General features: G+C 34.9%; 1 protein-coding gene across 1 annotated transcript; it reads right to left on the bottom strand.

Annotated features, from left to right (window-relative positions):
- Positions 1-12,378: 12,378 nt before the first annotated feature.
- On the bottom strand, positions 12,379-23,921 carry LOC142553757 (chaperone protein dnaJ GFA2, mitochondrial-like). The gene is made up of 18 exons (XM_075664238.1): positions 23,722-23,921; positions 23,546-23,630; positions 23,356-23,436; positions 22,590-22,672; positions 22,406-22,489; positions 22,258-22,296; positions 21,942-22,049; positions 16,848-16,892; positions 16,671-16,758; positions 16,403-16,467; positions 16,261-16,335; positions 15,223-15,295; positions 14,676-14,767; positions 14,475-14,546; positions 14,142-14,198; positions 13,807-13,855; positions 13,002-13,068; positions 12,379-12,690 (listed from the first exon to the last, which is right to left on the bottom strand). Exons 1-18 carry the CDS (start codon positions 23,803-23,805, stop codon positions 12,600-12,602), a joined length of 1,338 nt encoding a protein of 445 aa, XP_075520353.1. The 5' UTR covers positions 23,806-23,921; the 3' UTR covers positions 12,379-12,599.

The following is a 23,921-nucleotide window of genomic DNA, read 5'->3' as shown; positions in this document are numbered from 1 at the left end:
ACGACTTTCACCGAGTCCATACCCGGCCAACTTGATTGATCGAGTGGTTCACCATCAACTGATTGATTGATGAGAAACTCTCTTATCTTTGAGACAACGTTTTTTGAGTGTATAACAATCATTCATTCAACGTAACATTGGCCTTTGAGTCACTTTGGCAGAAACCATTTATCTCAGATTTATTTGATTTAATGAAATTATAGTTATTCAAAACATTAAATAGTGAAATAATCACATCACGTTATTATAATGAGGTGTCATAGATTTTTTTATATAATAACATGGTATTATTCAATATATATATGCAATAATTAAACAGTAACACAATAAAATTATATAAGCAGTGTAATTATATCACGTTATTATAATGAGGTGTCATAGACTCCTTTTATATAATAATATGATATTATATATTAAATATATATACAATAAAAATAAATAAACAGTAAAATAAATACTTTTACTTTTGAATATTGTTACATTTTTCTTGTGTTTTGGAGCTTAGAAAAATATAAAGAACAGAATCTTCGAGTATCGTGCTGATAACGTGTTAAAAGTAAAAATTTACGGTAAAAAGTAAAAATCTCAAACTTTCAAAATATATTGAACTACACACTTTATAAAATTTTCTATCTACTTAATTGTGATTTTCTTCACACATTGAGAGACCTATTTATAGAATTTCTTTGGAAATAATCCAAAAATAAATACATCATCACACACTAATTTTCAATATTTACAACTTTTATTTTAAACTTTCGAATATATCAATTCTTATTTTTCAATATTCAAATATATCAATTATTATTTTTCAACTTTAATCAAATTATAGCTATTCAACACGTTATTGGCCATGGAAAATGATGCTGTTGATGTTACAAGACAATAAGCCCGCTTGATGTCTTTGAAGTCAAGACTCGATAACAAAATTTCAAACATTTTTATATTTTAATTTAATTATAATTTCAGCATGCACTTATATAGTCGATTTTCTTTATGTGTGTATATATATATTATTGTCAAAAAAATCAAAAAATAAAAATCAATTTAATTTTTTTTTTGAAGTCAAATAAGTTATTTTAATTTTATTGTTCTACATAGATTGATTTTTTGATGCTAAAAAAATAGGGGGTGTTTTGATTTTAATTAATATTTTTTTCAAAGAATTTACATTAATTTGATTTTTCATGCTAAAAAAAGAATAAGGGGTATTTTGAGGATCTTAAAAAACAAATCAAAATACTAATTTGTCTCTATTAGGTCAGATATCATCTTATACTAGCGCATCGTGACACACTCGATGCATGTATTTCATAGAAAAATTAGAAAATAAAATAACTTTTTTTATAATTTTAAAATTTTAGTCATTAATTTATGAAATTGAAATGTTATGAGAGAAAATAATATATTAAGAATAATGCAGTATACATAGTTGGATGGTTAGAGAGTGTTGTAGAAATTATAAAAAGCTTCACCATCACACAAATTAGTTAGTAAAAATGTTTCAACTTTAATAACTACATAGATGACAAGATTAATTTTTTTTTATTTTTAATAAATTATTTCTTTTCCTTCCTTTTATTAATCCCAAACGAAGCCTAAGCCTTTCAATTCTTCCATTTATTTATCATTTTGTATATTTGATATGTAATTATATTTGAGAAAGAGATGCACCGCACTGGCCGAACAAACAGAGCCCATGCACGTACGTAAAGGGTGCATTGATGGCATCCTCGAGGATCAATGAAGAGCCACAAATATGAGACATTTGGAAGAGACATTTCTCCAAATGTCCCAAATATACAAATGTTTTTCATTGTATGGAGAATATTTGTGGCCATTTTTCAATGTCCGGACTTTTCAACGCAGCAGCACTCACTCCTATGCACTCAGCCTACACAATCATAAGCAAAGATCCGACATTTGGTTATTTCCAGAAGGTTGATTCTTTTTGGAAACGGGTCGTAGTATGCTACAATAGTAGGTGTTGAAACCTTTTAAAAATCATTTTTGTTCAAAACGTGTATAGAGAAATTTTGGATAAAGCTGTCGAAATTCATATTAATTAAATACATATTCAAAAATTAACAATCTTTCCAGGATTAATGCCCAAAAATAGTGCGGAAATGGACGGAAATTGGAAATCATCAATTCGAGCGTGGGGTTACCTGGGCTAAGGGGTTGGTTTAAGGACTAGTTCAGGTGCTAGGGACGTGACTTAAAGGCCTGGTGAAGGGCTGGTGTGAGCCAAAATTCGAGCCATGGGCTGGGATAGCAGCTGGTGCGCGAGGAAGCCAAGGTGAGCGTGAGAACACGTTTTGTGGGCTGCTGATGCGTGAGCTTCAGGTTCGGGTCGTTTCGAGTCGTGGTCCGTTTGGAGTCGTAAATTGCCCGAACGTGTCAAAAAAGGGGCGAATTGAGCCTAGGTTAAAATTTTAAAATATATGTTCGGTTTTGGCTTGGGATTGGGGACTTCAAGCAGCTTAAATTATGTTTTAGGATGTTAATAAATGTCTGGTCTTGGGTTGGTTCGAGTCAGAAGGTTATTTTGCTCATTTGTTTAACCAAAAACGCGAAAATGGTAGTAAACGAGTCATCCGGTAAGCGAATTTTGTCGTTTTTGAAATTTTGGTCCTAAGATTGAATTCCAGCAAGCTACTGGATATTTTTGGGTGTTTTTAAAAGTTTTGAAATCGAGTCGTCTAAGGTCGTCCGGGTACGTGTAGCGTTCAATCGTGAGCGGTCGGTTCGAGGATAGTCAAGGACGGTTTGCAACTTCCTAAAACATCCAATCATGTTAAATATTATTTTTAAAAGTTCTAAAGTATATGCATGATATATGCTATTTTTAGAAGTTTTAACGTATTTGCTATTTCTAGCAATCTCGACGTATATGAATCATATAAAACATTTATTTTGGAATTTTAAAGAATATGGAAAGTTATGATGTTTTATGAAACGATAAAGTAAAGAAAAATATTTTTGAGGAATGTGAATTGATTGTGGCGAAAAAATAGTAAGGGATCCGTTGAAAACGGAAACGGTGAACTTACAACGAAAAAGGAGTGAACCGTCGAAAACGGGGGCGGGAATCTCAATGATAATGGATCCGCTGAAAAAGTGAACGATGAAGTTATTTTTATGATAGTCGGTGGGATCATCGAAGAAGTGGACGTTGAACCCGACGGTCTAGTACTATGGTTTATAGATTGATCAATTGAATGAATGTTGTCACTTTCGAGGATCGGGCTTCACCTAAAAATGATAATGTAAATGGAAAATGTTCATATGTAAGCATGGTTTCAAAAGTTTCATATGTTGAAGGTTCCATGATTTCATGGAAAAATCTATTTTTAGTAAAAGTAATTTTTATGCATGTGAGTTTATATCTACATATTTGCTATATTAAGTTTGAGCATACTGAGTCATTAGACTCACTAGGTTTGAATGGTTGCAGGTAATGGTAATGTTGAGTCGTGAGGTGCGGACTATCGAATCATCCGGGAGGCGCAGCGCATACCCGAGGACCTAGAAATTCCGTATATGTTAAAGGTTTTTGATGATTTTATGGATTATTGCTTTTATTTATAGACTGTTAAGATAATATAATTTATTGAGTTGAATTTGAGACTTTTATTGCTTTATTTACTTATTCCGCATGAAGGGTTTTGGATATTATGTAATTCATATATTTGATTATTTATGCTAGTTTATTTATGATAAATTATTTATGCATGGTATATATATATATAAAAACTAGTGTAAATTAAATTGAAGTTAAAAAGAAGTGGACATTTCACATATGGTTTGTAATTTTTGTTGGTTTAATTAAATTAAATGGGGTTTGTAATTTTTATTTTCAGATCTTATATTTTCGTATCTGTGTAATCCACTTTAGAAACTATTCATTATGAGTAACCGTTACGAACTAGCCGTTAAAACTATTTGTTACGAACTAGTGATGACAAACTATATGATATGAATTAGACATTTCAAGCTAGTCATTGAAAAAATAGCACATGATTAGGAGACAAAATATTCATAATTCTACATACTAATATTCTCTTATCTCATGCTAAACACTTCATTTTGTTCCGAAATGTCTCAAGATCCTAGTTAATCTAACACAAAAAAAAAAAAAATGAACATACAATGAATCTCCATACAAAATCGGATTCTGGTGAAGCATTCTTCGTGATTATTGCAACATCAACATAGTTAGTTCACTCAATGGAATGTTCTTATGGGAGTGAATAAAAAAAAAGGTCAACTAACATAGAACGTGCTGCTGAGCACACTCAACTTGTCATTGATTATTTATCTATTGAGTTGGTGTGTACCGATGACATATTCTGATGGTGATTTTGAATGAGAAAAGAGTTGTATTTGTGCATATTAAATGTAAGGTCCAGGAAATTAATTCACGTAACCTGAATTCATGCAATCTAGGATTATTATTTAATTATGTGTTTAATTAATTTTTTTATGCATTTTAAGCATAATTATTGCATGATAGAATTTATTTCATGAAATTTTAAAAGTTCATACATTAGGGTTTCTAGATTCATTTCGCGCTCGAACGAGAAACGGATACCGGGGACTTATCAGGAAATTATTTTTATTACATGATAAATTTTATTAATGAATATAAGGTGTTTTAAATGTATTTTTCAAGAAATTGGCTTTGTTGGATATTTTTACCATCCAGAGCAATTTTGTAGCGGTACGCAAATTTTATCAAAACGGGAGACTTTTGAGGGTTCAAGTATTATTTTCAAAAACTTACCAAAACGAATTATTTTCCGGGAGTATGTTTGGACTTGATGGGCCTATTTTTATTACTTATTGGGCTTGAAACCCTTTTAACTCTTTTAAAATCTCATTAAGGCCCATTTTCACCTTAATTACTACTTAAATATTATACTAACCTATCCTTAACCCTAATCCTCACTCACCAGCCGACACCTCCCCCTCCACGATGATTGTGTGGGGGCCCGATCGGAAGTTCTAGTGCTATTGTTGTGCGAGTGTCGTTCCCATCGCTGGACCAGTCCCTGGTGGGTCTGAGTCGTGGTCGAGGATGACTCGAACCTTGCTGGAGTTGGGGGATAGATCGATCAAGGTGGAGTAGGGTAGGCCGCGGTAGGAGCTCTTGGTGGTTCTCGGATTTTAGCAGATGGCAGCATGCATGGGGCTGATTGCGTGGGTTCAGTAGGTTCAGGGACGTCCTAGGGCGGTATAAGAAGGGCTAAGTCAGGGCTAGATCAATCGGGTGTAAGCTAGGGTGCAAAAATTGGAAGTAGTGCACTAGGGTTTGTAGAAATAGGAAGCCACGAAAATTCAGCAGCTGGATGTCCTAATTTTCGAAAGTTTAGGGGTCTGATTTTTTGAGGTGTTAGGGCCTTTTAAATGTATACTAAGTATGGTAAAAAATTGGGAAAAATGTGGTTAGGTTTCGAGTCGATTCAGGTTAAAACTGGGACCCTGGTCCGAGTTTTAAAACAAATCGGTTAAGTTGTATAATGGGCTCGAGTTTACGTCTAGGAATGCTTGTAAATATGTTTTGGGATGTTTTAAGGAGTTTGGTAAGCTTTGGGTCAAATTTTAGAGGTCCAGGGGTAAAACGGTAACTTTGGGTTTTCAGGGGCAAAATGGTCATTTTGCACCGGAGTGAGATTTTGGTCCTGACAGCGCCCTGAGCACAAATTTATTATGTTTTAAATGTATATGCATCATGATCATGATTTTTAAGATTTTATGAAAATTTACGTTGCATGCTTGGTTTTAAGGAAAATTGCATATGTGCATGATTTTTTGTAAGTGATGTAAATGATTATATTTTTGAATGATGGGAATTAGTTGTGGCTATGAAAGTATATGTAAATGCTTAATACATATATGTAAATGTTGATGATGAGGCCTATGCACAGTGGATGGATAATCATGTCACTGATGTGCGACAGCCGCCGGTTCCATCGTAAATGATGATGTACGATAGTCACTTCTAATTAACTGAATTCACCAAAGGATGTGATGAATGATGAATGATGATTAACGATGAGCTGTTTTGACATGTCACGATTTCACATGACACGTTTACATTACGCTTTTAAAGTTCATGAAAGGTATGTTTAGTATGGTATTTTTCACTGTTGTGTGCCTTGTATATGTACTTTTTATTTCTGGTACATGCGTGTTTAGTCTTTAGACTCACTAGGCGTGTGTGATACAGGTGAGTTCGATATTGAGGGGACTGGAGGTGCTGAACTCTGAGTAGGTAAACCTGGTGAGCGACACAACCCGAGGACCTCATGTTTTTCCACACATTTATGATTTATGATATTGAGAGGATATTAGTATTTTTATGCGCTGATTTATTTCACGGTTGAATGTTAGGATTTTTACTCACTTATTTTCTGTGATGTTTCATTTGGTAATTACTTACGATTATTTTTAAACGATATTTTCAGTAGGACTGCGTGCATGCAAATTATTCAAATGTCTATGTTCAAAATGTGAGCAAAAAAAAAATAATATTTTCGTATTTTAAATAAGTATATGTTTCATTAAATGCTTTGGAAAATGATCCATATGGATATTTTAAATGAAGAGAAGTTGCATCAAGAATAAAAAGGCTTATCGATGCTTAAAAAATGCACGACGACGTCAATTGGCTTATGGAGGCCTAGCCGACAAATTAAACGAGTACATGCGTATGGGTGAAACAATTGCCCTCGAATGCTTGTCCAAATTTTCTTCAAAGTGTGATTCAAATATATGGAGGGGTGTACTTGAGAAAACTCAATGCAACTGACATCGATTATTTTCTTCAAATTCATGAGCAAAGGAATGGTTTCCCTGGCATATTAGGAAACCATGATTGCATGCATTGGGTTCGGAAAAACATTTCGGTCACATGGAGGGCCCGGTACACATGAGGAGATGGTGACTACCCAAAAATTGTGCTTAAGACAGTCGCATATGCCGACTTTTGAATATGACATGCCTTTTTTGGTGCCATTAGGTCACATAATAACATCAGTGTACTTAAAAAATTTCATCTTTTAATGACATCTTAAAAAGAAAAGCATTGGAGGTTAATTTTATTGTGAACGGTACATAGGGGTGAACATTCGGTCGGTTCGATTACAGACCGAACCGAATTAGCCATAACCAAACCGAACCGAACCGAACCGAACCGAAAAATTTATTCATAACCGAACCGACTGAATTAATTTTTATAATCGATGAAAACCGAACCAAATTAAAATCGGTTAATTCGGTCAGCTTTAAAAAAAATGTGATTTAACTTTAATTATATATGTAATTTTTCTTGAACATTATAGTCTACACAAATGCATAAAAACATAAAATCACACATATCACAAATATATAAGTGTTTGAACACAATTAATACATGTTTTTTTTATAAAATAACATAACATGGGCGGGCGGCGTCTCGACCGGTGACGAGAGATGGGTAGGCGGCGGCTAAAGTCAAGAGTGAAGAATAGAGAAATGAGAACGAGAAACCTAAGGAGTTTAGAACTATATTAGAATTGGGTTGATTTTAAAATTAAAATTTAAATATATATAAAAATTGATAAATAATAAAAATTTATTAAATAATAGTATTTATTATATCGGTTAATTATGTTAACCGATTTCAAAATTTTGAAAAACCGTAACTGAACCAAAGTGACCGATATAAACGATTTTTTTAATTTGAAAACCGAATTTCCGAAATAACCGAACTGAATTTCTGAATTGGTTTGGTTCGGTCGGTTAAACCGTCGGTTAATTCGGTTTAACCGAAATCTCGCTCACCCCTATTGGTACACAATATACAAAAAGATACTACCTATTAGATGGTATATACCCAGAATGGGCACTTTCATATTGATTTTTTCCTGTCCCAAGAATCCCAAAAGAATTAAATTTAAGGAAGACAAAAGGCTACAAGAATGGATGTTGAGCAGACATTTGGAGTACTCCAAGCTCGTTGGGAAATTATAAGAGGTCCAGATTGACACGAATTCATGGATATAAATATAAAGAAATCATGTGTACGTGCATTATTTTACATAATGTGATTGATGAGGATGAGGGTCATGCAATATCGAATTTGGATCATGACGAACGAGATATTTTCATAGTGAATCAAGGCTCAACCCTAGAATTTGGTGAATACCTTTGAAAAAATTCTTATTATGTGATAGTCAGGTGCATCATCATCTTTGTCACAAGTTGGTTGAACAAATTTGAGAAACATGTTGAGAGGATAAGTGAAGGGCTAATTTATCAATTATGAAATACTTAGTTATTTTAATTTTCAATTTGTCAAACTTCGTATTGCTATTTTGTTCAATTTCTTATAAAAAAATTAATATTAAATTGTTTTACTAGATAATTGTCAAAATATATACAGATATTCAATATTAAATGAAAATTATTAATGAAAAATAAAAATGAAATTAATTAAAATAAAATAAAATAAACTTAAAAAGTATAATCATTTTATTTAAATGAAAAATAAATTAAGATTGATAAAATGATAGTGGACCGATAAATATTTGGTTGATGTAAGGGTGTTAATCGGGTCGGGTGGATCGGGTTTCGGGTCAACCCGCGCAATTTTTTATTTTTTTTTTCAACCTGAATCCAACCCGAACCCGAAGCAACCCGAAAACCCCCAACCCGAACACGAACCCGTCTAACCCGACTCAACCCGTCTAACCCGAATTTTATTTATTTATTTTAAAAAATTAATGAAAAAAATTCGAAAAAATAAAAAATAATAATAATATTTTAATTTAAACACATAATAACAAAATTTCCGATTTAAATTTGAAAGTTTAATTGAAAAAAATTAAAGTATATTTACTAAATCAAATAAAAAATTGTTAAAAAAAAATATACAAAATATATATTAAATGATGAAAATTTATCATATAAATATACAATAAATTTTGTTCAAACATACAATATATAAAAATATAGGTAATATTTTTTTAAAAAAAGTTTTCGGGTCAACCCCCGACCCAACCCGACCCAACCCGAAACCCATCTAACCTGGCACTAACCCGAACCCACCTAACCCGAACCCGACCTAAACCCGAAAAACACCAACCCGAACCTGATTTTTTTCGTGTTGGGTCGTGTCGCATTTTGACACCCCCAGGTTGATGAGATATTTGTAAAATGTGAGACATTTGAGGAGTGAGATATTTGATTGATGATGTGAACCAATGGGCCCACAGATGTTTGGGAAAAATGTCTCATTTATAATGGGTGCTTTAATGGGTTCAATGACGTGGAGGATAATGGCATGGCAGTTGTTCTAATCAGCACAAGTGTCACAAGGATTGGGTAAAGTGACTAATGATTATGATCCATTGAGATGCTTGGGATTTTTGTAGTTGAGAAGTCGTTGGATCGCGATCAGACGCACTTAATCGAAGAAGTGTGATGGTTCACAATCTAGACAGTTAGATCGCGGATGGATTGATCATATCGATCTAGAGCGAAAAAGTGCATAACAAGAGGCATCCCTTAAATCAGATCGATCTAGAGGGGAAAAACTCATAACAAGATCCGACGTATGTGATTAAGGGATGCCTTGAGCGGTTTGATCATATAGTATGGGGTGCGATCTGGATCGTTAATCTAGGAATAAACACATTAGATTCAATCTCTTGAAAAGATATGATCCAATTATTGTAATCCTTCAAATGAAATACGATCTACACAATAAGATCAAAATATGACAGATTAGATTGAATCTTAGTCATGAGTCACAAATAATCATGAAAATGCCCCTGCAACCATTGGGAAAAGTATAAATAAAAACTTGGCTTAGAATCCACTCATAACATAAATATACACATATTATGCATATATTTTCATTACAAAGAGTTCTAAAAGAATATTTAATTCGATGGTTTTATGATTTTGAGTGCTTCCATAAAAAAACACAAGTTGTTATATTTTGGAAAATGATTGTCGTATTTTTTGTAATGAAATTTTTATTAAAATTTGGTAAAAAGTGATAAGATACAACTATAATGGGCCTTCCCATAAAAGAGCACTAAACTAACCAATACAATAATCACTATTCCAATACTCTAAATGCATAAACCAAATGCCAAACACATTTTTTTAACATGAACTTTACATCATAAAAGACCACTCCGAGTCGATGGCTGGAAAATTTCAATAGATCTTGGTATGCAACGGAAGACATGTATCTTGATCACCTATGGATTAAGATATCCTATGTGATCATGATTTAATAGTGCAATGAATATGTGGTCAGAGTAAGTCATGTACATTTTGGACACGTGTTTCCTCAATTGCACATATCATGTCACTGTTATTACTCAAAGATATATCACATCGTTATCGAATTCATTTGCAACTCTCGATATACAAATGGTTGCAGATTCGATCAGGATATATAAGTTGAAGGGACCATATTGTACACTAACTATAACTTAATATTTTTGCAGGCACTATCAGTGATACATAGGGGATCATAGAATGATGCTACTAGACGCTCTTACCATGATTGAATAGGTGCATTTAGACTTGAGTTCTGACGTTCTTGATCAAGGGGTTGTTGAAAATAATGAGACTAATTCGGATAAGCCCGAATATGAACAAATGTTGTTCTGAATCACATAAAATTGTGATATCACGACTAGCTATATCTCTGAACTATTGAGAGTCACACAAGTGATTCCCTGTTCTAATTGAGATAGTCAAGTTCAAGTAGTTAATTTAACGGCTGTATTTTGATGAAAATCAAATAGATTGCTTATAAAAGAGTTTATAAGTTGATTTCGCGTAATGGAACATGTGGAAGTTAACTTGATTGCTAATTTAGTGAAGAAGTTCACAAAATTTGTAGCTGCCAAAAATGGATAAGTGGAAAATTGTCTTTTGAACTTTTCAATTTTCATTATATGAATGAGATTTTTAACCTCAATACATCGGTGTTGCCAAATCGCATGTCGGGGTTATAATTAGTTCACAATTATTTATTTAGCAAATGTAGAATATATTAATTAAATAATAATATTAATAGTGGTTACTAGTAAGTGCAAAATTCTCACTAAATATTCTAGATGAGTAGATAATATAATAATTAATTGAATAAGTAAATAAAAGTTATTTAATTTAAAGCATAATATATATTATATATATATCAAAAGTTGATAATGATTTAATTATGCATGATATCTTCAAGACTAGAAAATATATACATGACAAATTTTGAATAAAGGAATGACAGTGCCTGATTCAAGTAAGATTCCTGATTTGATCAGAAATCTTATAAATATTACATAGAGGTCATATAAAATAACATAATTTTTACACCAAAATTTTTCCCGTTTCTCTCCTCTACTCAAAGTTTTCGGCCACCCCATAGTTTTGAGGGAAATGTTGGGAAATTGGACAAAAAAATTGTAGTTTGAATTCTATCAAATTTGGGAAAGATCGAATTAAATGAAGTACAGATTGTGATTGACAATGTTACGTCTGAATCTAACGAAATTCATGAAAAATAATATCATCAGCAGAGATGTGGTTAGTTATTGCCGGATGATGGAAAATGGTAGCATTTAGTGTCCATAAATGTGAAATCAATGTTTATATTATTATGGTCGAACCGAGAACACTGTTATATCATATAAAATAATAATATAATAAATAATATATTTTAAATTCTAAACATCTGTGTATATATATAATAAATATACAGATTTTTCAATGTTTAAAAAATCAAATAAAATTTAACACAACTAAAATAATAATTTTGACAAAGTTAATATCTAAATGATCATATATATAACAAAAAATAAAACTAAAAAAAATCAAATAAAAAAGTATAAAAAAATTGTGAGCCGCTCCGACCGGTTTGACTGATAAAAAGGTTTTTGGACGAGTCCGGACCAATGACCGGTTTCCGGTCCAATCAGTTCTAAAAACACCGGTGAAATGAGCGGGATTGTTAGCATCTCAAATCAAACATTTAAAATATGAAGCCAATTTTAAAAAAAATAATGAAAAACCATGTTTATGGTAGTGGAGAAATAGTCAGTAAATGCCGGACAGCTGATAGAGTTGGCTTTGAGTCCCCAAAAATATCCAATTAGCGGGTGGTTAATGCCTCAAATTCAAGTCTATACTGGTGATGCAGTAACTCTACCAGTAAGCTTGATTATTGTTTCAATTACTTTTGGTTTAATAGTTTCTTTCATCTGCTCATTGCCACTATTGCAATTTGTGCAAGAACTTTCAACTATACATGCATGAGAAGGCACACGAGTAGGTAATATCCAAAAGATAAACTGAAATATACTTTGGCGCCCTTGATAACTAAGCCACACCTCTTAATAGACTTAGATATTCACCAAAATATATAATGCATAGAAACATGGTCTGTGAATGTTACAATCCTGCCCAACAAAAGGGAAGGAATAAAAATGTATGGGTACTTTTAACCTCTTAACACAAAACTGAAGCAAATTACTTCGGCACACATTTTTTCCTTCTTTTGCAAATATACTGCATTTGAGATAGAACCGTCGCAGGGATCAACCTGATGCAGCTGCTCCCTTATCATATTCTCTTTGCTCTTCTATAACAAACTCTTCTATTAATTGGCGCTGCCTCTGGGTCAAGTTTCTGATAGAACAAATAAGGTAAGTTGGAATTATAGACTTGGGAAATAAAGTTTATCGTATGTACTCGTGGAAGAGCGTGTAATACTCACACTGTCATCTTTTAAATTTGCTATTCTTACTAGGTACGAGTTTAAGACAAGGGCTAAAAGGACAAGCCTTAATTATATTAGAAGTAGAGGGGTTTGCTGTTTTAGAAATGGAAAATTATCGTAGAAATAGGTTTTTTATGTTCACCACCGCCGTTACACCATGAAACTAATCAGGAAACTATTTATGCCAGGATACTAGGAAGAAAGGGTTCAAGGTACTTACGTTGGAATGCTCACGTTGAAGTGAACATACTGGTCCCCAAATGAATACGAGTTTCTGACTTTGATCCCTGCATGACATAGAGAATAATTAATTTTACTGGTGTACGAAAAATATACGAGCATCTAAAAATTTGAGAGAGAAGTTTCGTTCAGATCTATGCTAAACAAATCCCAAAAACCATTGGCACTTACAAGCAAGGGAAAATTTGATATATACTAATTCCAGCAAAGGAAAACAATGACTACTACCATTCACGTTCACTGAAAAAGTTTATGCTGCATCTTAGCAAGTAATAAGTGTAATCAAAACTTCTGAAAAAGGAATTGCATGCAAAGCATACTGTTTCTCCACTGCAGTTCCTCGCGAGACTTGACATTAACATATCAGCAGCACATTAATATCGGTTTTCACGTGCGTTCTTCTCAAGGAAGACAATAATGAGATACTGATGAAATATAAGCTAGCTCACCAAATACTAAAGTAAACTTACAACAGGCACAACTAGACATACACCTCAAAGAAACCCTATTTAGTTCCATATTAGGGGATAAGTCAACCATTTGTACCTTGTATGTCTCTTATCCTCCAATACATTCCTATACTTGTTAATGAACTGAACACATTTAATCAAAAAAAAGACATTCTTTAACATATTCCAAACAATATATCGCAAGACACGCGGGACACATATCCACATTGATGTTTTTTTTTTTTGCGTCAGAATACCTAAATGACTTTCAAGATTTATGACCTCTCAATGATTAGCGAATGAACAAGAGGATTTTAAATCCACCAAAACTCACACCTTTTTTCCTCAAGACAACCTTTTGGCCAGGTTGAGTACCGGGTCGTACCTACAAACCAGAAATAAATAAATAAATGAATTTTACCGGGAGGAAACAAATTGAAAGGCTGACAGTGGTGCCAGCATTCTGTACCAGAAAAAACACCTTTCAAGACAACAACCACACAAAACCCCATACCAGCCCTCTCCATCACAAAAATTAAATTTTTTTAAAAAAGAAACAAATAGTTAAAAAGCAATAGCAAACTTTCACTTGCAAAGTGATAAAGTCCAAATAAATTCAGAAGTGTGGGTGTTGTAAGAATAAATAAATCCCAAAACAACCTCAGACAGACCTTAACAACAACATCCCCAGTCAGGGTGGGCACCTGGATAGATCCTCCCAAAATTGCCTGTAAAAGTATAGAGTTACTGATTAACTTAGTCATGTAAAGAAGCATAGCTATAAAATAACTGGATCTGATAATACAGAAGAGACAGCAGTACAAGCATCAACTTCCATTATTTTAGAAGTATAAAACTTGAACGTTCAGCATAGTATATTATACCAATATAAAGTCACTATCACCAAAAATAAAATCAACGGCCACAAACCAACTCATTTACAAATTACAAAGTTTTGTTACTCTAGAAAAGGTTCAACAAAAGTGTATTTCATTAGGGATTACCTGAGTGATACTTAAAACTGCATCAACATGGATGTCAGCCCCTTCTCTACGGAACACTGGATCTTCTCTGACCTATAAAATTAGAAAAATAAAATAAAATACATCCATAATGATTTTGAGCATGTCACTATGACCGCATTCAAACGATAATATGCCCAGAAATAGAAACTCGTGCGCCTGTAATTGAGCTAATCAAGTAACCTTGATCGTAACATAAAGGTCACCAGGTTGACCCCCATCTGGATCTGCTCCTCCACTCCTGGGGACCTTAATAGTTTCATTATTATCCATCCCTGCATATTGAATAATTTAAACCAAGACAAGAAAAATCTTGCTGATACAACTTTGAAAAATAAATACGCATCCATGCAAAATTATATAATTTGAAAAATCACGTTTCATGTTGTCATAACACCACGTTTGTCCCAGAATTATGCAGAAACGGGGCAGTAACAAAGCATTCGGAAATGTCCCTAAAACCTCAGCTAAAAATAAAGTTTCAAACATTCAACAATTTTGCCATCGTCATTATGGTGCATATGATTACAGAACAGTTGAGAAAGTTGGATTTATTTAACAGGAAGAGAAAACATGAAACATCATTTCAGTCAACTCTAATTTGGCCTTGAGATTGATACAGTGATGAGAGGGCCAAAAGCTGCAAAAGGCAGTTGCTTAACACAAGACTAAAATCAAGATGAATAAAATCCATCAAGCACACAATTGATTAACCTTTCTATGAACTCACCTGCCATGACATTCATTGTCACTGCTTTCGGACCTCTCAACACTCGCTTACCCTTGCAAGATTTGCAGAAGCTCTGTCGCCAATAGAAAATTGGAATCAATAGTCAGTATTATTTTATTTAATTCACCAATACATTTTTATTATCACTAGACCATAAAAAACATATGGAAAAACAAATGTTAAAAGCAGATTATCAGTTTATTATGGTTGCATACGCACAACTTCAAGAAACAAATTGTTTGGCAGAGTAGACAAGTAAATATCTTTTCTCATTCTCCGTTGGAGACAAAGTTGGACATTCTCAAGTAATTGTATTGACGTGATATTTTTGTCGAGCCAAAACAGTTCCACTTTTGTATGCTATAACCTAAATTTTTTTACTGACGAAAACATATAACCCTACTTAAATACACTTCCAAGGATTCGTATGGTAAACCTAGAGCACAGCGAATGAAATGCCAACGATTTCTCCCAACAGGAAGACGAAGAAATCAGCCCAACGGTTAATATATTCAGTAAAACTATTTCAAATATTTGAAGAGATCCCAGCACAAAGTTACATGAAAATTATTAGGGAATCCTAACCATGCAATAATAGCAATGAATATATAGTCATATTTTCACGTCATTGCTGAACTTACGATGATGCCACCAAGTTCTACCACTTTTTCGTTCCTACACCTTCACTCATGCAGTAGGAAACTACCATACACCTGATTTCAACATGAAGAATAAAAAGGAAAAATAAAACCAATAATAGTACATAGAGACACATATATATTTCATTAGCTGCCCAAGAGGACCATCATTGCCATTAAATCAGGGTAAAGATCAGAACAAGCAATGTCAACAGCTATCCACTGCCTCCCAGGCCATTTTGCTCACTTCTCAGATAAATTGTCCGATTGAATGAAAAGCTTAACCAAGACAGACTAAAGTATCCACAGGGACAAGGAATATAGCACGACATAACTGAAAAAATCAAGTTGATGAGAAAGGAATAACAAAAATATCTTATTAGGACATAAAATGTCATACCGACACGATTTTCCCAGCACCTCCACAATTTGGACAAGTAGACTGAAGTGTGAAAGGACCATTCTGTGATATTATCTGGGTACACAAAGAAAGATATTAATACTCACCAATAACACAAGGTGGTGATGCTAAAGATACTCACCATGCCCGAGCCTCTACAACGTCTACAAGTTTCAGGCCTGGTACCCGGAGGGACACCAGTTCCACCTAACAAAATCAAGGAAAATGATGGAGAACAACGGTATGACAAGTTGGATGAATCACTTGAGCATTAATAGACCAATCATACCACGTATATTATAACTTGCCTAACTCAAAGGATTCAAAGCTAATAAACCAACGCAGAACATAATGTATGGACTTCATAAGTTTTGATAGTGATAGTTTACAGGAAATGTATAAGCCAATACCACAAGTATCACAAGCTGTATCAGTTAGAATTGATAGAGTTTTTGTGCATCCCTGGACAGCTTCCATAAAGGATAGTTCCAACGAAACCTGCATTCAATGAGCAAAATTTATCATATTTACATTATATTAAAAAAGTAAACATTAAATTTATAGACAATTGAACAAAAGATAGTAACCTTGACATCCTCGCCACCCATGTCCCTATTGAAGATGTTGAAAATCTGAAATTGCAACAAAATATGCCAAAACACACATCAATTAGAACTTTGAAGCTTGAGTGGAAAGTAGCAACAATTGAGATGAAAAATATATCAAGGTTTATGGTGCAATACTGCAACTTGGCCAGTACAAACATGTCAAGGACAGTAAAATCGAAGGCCAAAGTCGTTTCTCGCATATGTAATGCATGTCCATGTGTAACTCATCTACAGCTCTTTCCACGCAAATACCACTAAATCCAGAACACCAGTTCTATCCACCTCAACGTGTCTGGTACGATCACTGTGAACTGGATTTTGGATATACTAATGGCAGCCTGATTATTACACATAAGTTCCACTGGTCCACAATCTTGCATCTTTAGTTCATCGAGTAATTTCTTGAGCCACATACCCTCACAAATTCCATGAGACAAAGCTCAAAATTCAGCTTCAGGACTGTTGATAGCAACCACCGGTTGCTTCTTGCTCTCACAAATTACGAAGTTTCCCCACAAGAATGTACAATACACGGAAGTGGAGCGCCTATCTATTGGTGATCCGGCCCGATCAGCATCACTGTAGATTTTGACACATGTGGTTGGTGTTTCCATGTGGTCTTCAGTTGGGTAATTCATGAACTGACTAACGACACTCAAACAAATCCGATATCTGGTCGTGTGTGAGATAGATATATAAGCTTTCCAACTAGTCTTTGGTATCTCCTTTTGTCAACTGATGGGCTATCCTTTTTCACTTCGATCAAGATATTTGGATCCATAGGCGTATCCGCTGGCTTACACCTTAACATATCGTTTTCCTTCAGGAGGTCTAAGACATATTTTCGTTACGAAATTGAGATACCAAGAGATAATCTTGCCACCTCCATTCCCAAAAAAACACCAAAGGTGCCCGAGGTCTTTTATTTCAAATTCCTTCGAAAATATAGATTTCACATGAGCCATTTCTTCTTTATGATTTCATGTAATGAGAATATCATCCACGTAGAGTATGAAAACCGTAACCTATACCAATTCAAAGTGTTTCACAAATAACATCTGAACATATTGACATTGTGTGTAACCATCTCACTTCAAGACATTGGTGAATCGGTAGAACCAGGCTCTAGGAAATTGTTTGACCCCATAAGGTGACTTCTTCAGTTTGCACACCTTCGTCGTTACTTCAGATTCAAAACCCGGTAGGGATCTCCATATGTGCTTCCTCAAGATCTCCATTGAAAAATGCATTTTTGACATCGAGTTGATATAAAAGACAGTCTAGATTTGCAGCAATTGATAAGAGGACCCGTACTGTGTTAGTCTGGTCACTGGAGTGAAGGTCTCTTGATAATCAATGTCATATGACTGCGTGTACCATTTGGCTACCACTCATGCTTCAAGTCTTTCAATTCTTCCGCCTTGACTTATGTTTGATCATGAAAATCCACTTGCATCCATCCAACCGTTTTTTTCCTAGTGGGATATCAGTAATCAGCCATGTATTGTTCTTTTCAAGTGCTTTTATTTCATCAATGACTTTAGATTTCCAATTTGGCTCACATAATGCTTCTTCAATAATTGATGACACTTGTACCTGGTCGAATTTTGAAACAAAAACATGATATGTAGCAGAGAAACGATTAAGTGACACGTACTTACATATGGGATGTTCTGCACATGTTCTTATTCATTTTCTTACTGCAATGGGTCTATCATCAGTATCACTCATTTCAATGACAGGAGAATTAACTTCAATATCAGCTGCACCTTGACAAGTTTTACCTGAATCTGGCAGTGGAGAGCATTCTCGGACGTGTTGATTTGCAAAGGATCGTGTATGCTCCTCAGTTGTGGTTGTTCCTTTCGAGAAATCACTTGGAAAGGCCTGCTCGGATGTAGTGGGTACCTGCTGATATATGGGCTTGGGTCCGAGTAATCCGTATGTGGTATGCTGGATCTGAAGGGGTTACGGCTGGGTTGATGGGGTCTGAGTATGACAGGAAATGTCCAAAGTCGGAGCTTCAATACCGGTAGTCTCCCCATGATGTGAAGAAGTGGGGGGTAGAATGGCTCATCTTCAAAAAATGTGACATCCATCGACGTATATAGACATTTTGTGAGAGTAGAATAATTTGTATCCTTTTGGTTGGGAGAGTAACCAAGGAAGATGCAGTTAACAGCTCTTGGTTCAAGTTTGCCGGTTGTGTGAGACTGTGAGTGGATATGAACAAAAGATGAACATCCAAAGATTTTGAGTGGGATATTGTGAAGGTGTGTGTTAGGGAAAAACTCAAGAAAAGCCTCGATTGGAAGGTTTGTAGTTAAGGATACGAGAAGGTGTCCTATTGATGAGATACGTAGTTGTAATAATAGCATCATCCCAACAAGACTTTGGGACATTTGACGTGAACATTAAAGATCGGGCAACCTCAAGTAAGTGTCGATTTTTCCTTTGAGAAACCCCATTCTGCCGAGTATCAAACACATGAGCTTTGGTGCACAATACCCAAATTTGCAAGTAAACCCCCAAGATTGAGTTGAAGTAATCACGTGCTCGGTCCGTTATTAAAACTTGAATCTTGCTGGAAAATTGAGTTTGTATCATGGTGTGGAATTGTTTGAATATCTGTGAAGTTTTTGTTCAGTCTTTCATAAGGAAAACCCAAGACAGACGTGTATGATCAACAACAAATAGTAGAAACCAGTTCCATTGATATTTTTGACGTCAGAGGGTCCGCAGATATCACTATGTATGAGGGAAAAATTGCAGATGGCTTTTAACGATGTGGTGAGAAAATGGTACGAGTGTGTTTTGACAATTGGAAAATATCACAATATATAGGAGCTGAACTTTTATTATTGAATAACTGAAGAAATAATCTTGCAAGATACAGAAAATTTGGGTGTCCATATCGATAGTGCCATAACAAAATTTCACTATCTCTATTAGAATTCAAGGTTGAGACAAAATAGGATAAAGGACCGGTTGAACTTGTTGTCAGGCTTCTCTTGGGAACATCCACTTTCAGGAGATATGGCCCTGAAGGAGCTGTGCACACAATTCAGCACTGCCAATCGTCTTGCCCGATGCTGAATCCACGAAAACACATGAACCAGCAAGGAATTTAGCCGAGCAATTGAGGTCATTTGTGAGTTTACTTGCAAACAAAAGGTTACAACTAAGGCCAGGTACGACTAAAACAGATTGTAAGCAAATTTCTAGTCGCATATCGTTCCATAACCGGCTACCCTGGAGCAAGATCCATTAGCAATTCTGACAGCATGAGAATTAGTACATGGTGTGAATTATCAAAATATATTCAAGTTTCAGTCGTGGTCCGAGGCACCCGAGTAAACAATCCACGAGGTAGATTTCACATGTGAAAGCAAAGCGTGAGGGATAGTACCTTGATATGCCACATTAACAGAAGTTATAAGTGAAGGATTGGAGGACGGGATGGTTTGTACAAACAGTTTTTGAAGGATCTCAAGTTGCTCTTTGGTAAAACGTTGCTTGTCTGTAGAGTGATGTACTGTCACAGCAGCGTTGGCTCTCCTTTCACGGGCTGGTTTCCAATCTGCAGGCTTTCCATGGATTATCCAATAAGGTCAAGTGTGTGATTAGGCTTTTTGCACTTTTCGCACCATGGACGACCATTTTCAGTTTTCCATTGAAGGCTGTTGGCTGAAAATTGTTCAGCATGCAGGGATCAGTGTTTGTTGATGTATGAGTAGCGAAAGCCAATCCATCAGTGGCGAAAATAGCAGATGAAGGACCCAACATCACTCTCCTACGGTTCTCTTCATGGCAGGCTTCTGAAAAAAACGTGTGCTGACTCGACAATGATTTTGTGCCCAATATGGGACCTTGTACTTCATCCAGTGTGTTGTTGAGGCCCGATAAAAATTTGAAGATGCGCTTTTGTTCAACAATTTCAATATAGGGACGGTTGTTGTCTGGACATTCCATTCATGAACCTCGAATAGGCCCAATTCTTGCCAGTGTCGTGTAAGTGTAGTGAATTACACACTGACTGTGGACTCCCCCTAGAGAAGGTTCTGAAGTATGCTTTCAATCGCAAATTTCATACATGTTTTCCTTCGAGGAGTAGGTGTCGCGGGCTGCTTCCCAAATATCTTTTGCGATAGAATATAGAAGGAAATTCTCGCCAACTTCTGGTTTCATGGTGTTGATAAGCCATGCATGACCATGCTATTTTCCGAATTCCAAGTTTTGAACTTTGGATCGGTGGTTTTTGGACGTGATGATGTGCCACAGATGACATCGTCCTTTTCTTTACCATAGATGAACATTTTGATGGATTGTGACCATTGAAGGAAGTTTTGACTGTTGAGTTTGTGGCAAGTGATTGGGATAGGTGAATGGTCTATGATCATTGGTGCGATGGGAAAAGGCTGGTCGTCGGATTTTGAGGATTTGGATGGAGTAGCCATGCCGTATTTGGACATAGATTAATAGCTCTCTAATACCATGTGCCTCTGGAAGAGAAAGAAATGAGGAATTCGTTCCTTTCTTATTGAATTAATCAGCATAAAGTTTACAACACGTTTATGAAAAGATTCTACCTTATCAAAAGCTAATCTAATAAATTTTAAATACAAATTATAGATAAACTTCTATCTAACCTAACTACTAGATAATAATCCTATTATTTCGACTTCATCAGTTAACAATGCAACCCAAAATGCTTTACTCCCCCAGAACTCCCAAACTAAAAAACTAGTCTCGAGTGGAATAACATAACTCTTCTTCTATACGCCTCAGTCATTACAACCTCCTGCAATTTCTAAACCACCGTTGTAATGCTGCCTCTCCAAGATTATTGCATGATCTCATCAACTAACATTTAAAGCCTTTAAAGAGCATGTGATTGCTTTTATTTGATTAATCCTTTGTATTTATCATTAGAAAGATATTCATCACGCTATTTAATCAATTACAAAATCTCAACATACCATCCATCAGGTAGTTTGAACTTTGAAGAAAACTGAGAGCCAAAAACTGTGGTGAACAATAGTAAAAGAAATTGTCTTCTGATCAAACACTCACATCGGCATTTTTAAATATGTCCTGGAAAGGATTGAAGCCAGCTCCTCCAAATGGATCAAATCCGGGACCTTCACCGTTACTATCTCGTTCAAAAGCTTCATGACCAATCTGTTAAATGGGAAAATTTTCGACCCAGTAGCAAAAACAAACATTAAAGTTTTTGAGGACATATTGCTGTTCATTAGATAAATATGAACCAATAGCCCCTTCAGCCCAGATTATGCATTTAATCACTATCTCAGAAGTTGGCAGCAGGAAACACAATTGAGAATAAGTAAAGTTATATGCACAATATATGCAAAGATATAATTGAGACCTGATCGTATTGTTGGCGTTTTTCTTCATCTTTCAAAACCTACAAAATAGTACCACACAACATGATCATGATCAAACAAAATAAAATAGTACCTATTATGTAGGTGCCCAGGAGTTTACTCGAGGAACCGAAGGTTTTCGAAATGTACCTCATATGCCTTCTGAACTTCTTGAAATTTCTTTTCAGCTTCTGGATCATCTTTGTTTGTATCTGGATGTAACTTCTTTGCAAGCTATGAAACCATAGAAATTACTAAGAAGATGAAAACTATCGGAAACCCCCCCAAGTCATCTCCCTCTGAAGCTCTGACAAAAGCGAAGAGGCAAACATACCGCATAATAAGCTTTCTTAATTTCTGATGCCGTTGCATTTTTACTGACATGGAGTACGTCATAAAAATCTCTTGACAGTTGTGCTATTCAAGGAAAATATAACAAAAAGAAAAAAAAAAGAAAAAAGTGTGAACAAATTAAAATTGATAAGCTACTATAACAGCAAAATAACCAACCAATTCACTCTCATCCCTATCACATATCAATTATTATGAATTATATCTCTTTCTAGGTCTATATTATAGACATCAACGAGTGCAAAATACACTTACACATATTCATCATAATATACAAATTAGAAATATTTTTTATCGAATAAATTTACTTACAATCACTTTTTTTTTCCAAAAGCTCAAGCTTATGGAAAGATCTTATGGGAAATGACCTAGCATTCATGGTTCAAGATGCCTCTAAAATTAATTTTTTAAATCAAAAATATATTTCAAAGTTTAATACTAAGTCATACTCAAAATTGCAGTCAGATATTGACAGTAAAGGCCCTGAAATTACCAGCCAAAACAATATTAACTCTATACAACGGGGAATGCATATACACAATTCAAGCTTGTGACAACTTCTCATATTCCATATTAGGAACCCACTTCTCCAAAAAGAACAGGTTCAAGAAAGGGAGACCAACAAAATAACTTATTCTTTAACATGCGTATGACATCTCCATGTCAACAATCAAATCCAAATATAACAGAAATCACAACAAACCTGCAGCGGATATAAAAAAAATTAATAATGATAGGTAAGTGATTACCAGTGGAATGAATTGACCTTGGAGAGCCGAAAATATTACCGGATAATCCCAACTTCAACCAGTACTTCTTCTCATCACTGCCTGCATCATAAATTAAAAAACGAGTTGGAACACGTAATTCATCCAGAAACCAAACAAAGGTAGCATCATGAAGCAATAAAAATGAACACTTCAGCAAGAATTCAAGTACCATTTCCAAAACTGGAATTAAAGTATTGATTAAACAGAATGGTGCTGAAGCTCCTGCAATCCCCTTTTAATAACGAATCGAAAAACTGCAAATCAATCACATAAATAATATAACGCCCCGCGAATATAAAGCAAAAAGTAAACAGCTTTACAAAGAAATTGTCAGAAGAGGTGTACAGAGGAAGGAGAATCGTGAAGGAACAAGGACAAGAGGGACCGGCGGGCGGCGGCAGCGCGGCGAAGGCCCTGGGAAGGGAGCATCTGCTGGTTCCTGTATTCGCAGGAATCGGGAAAGGAAGTTGAGTTATAGCAAGTAGTGGCAGGGACACGAACACTTGCGAATGGGAGAAGGGTTTCTCGTTATGGGTTTTAGCCTC

This window comes from Primulina tabacum, chromosome 8 (genome assembly GCF_025594145.1).
Source record: "Primulina tabacum isolate GXHZ01 chromosome 8, ASM2559414v2, whole genome shotgun sequence".
Taxonomy (NCBI): Eukaryota; Viridiplantae; Streptophyta; class Magnoliopsida; order Lamiales; family Gesneriaceae; genus Primulina; species Primulina tabacum.
The sequence above is the reverse complement of the archived record's forward strand: the minus strand, read 5'-3'. Positions and strand labels throughout refer to the sequence as shown.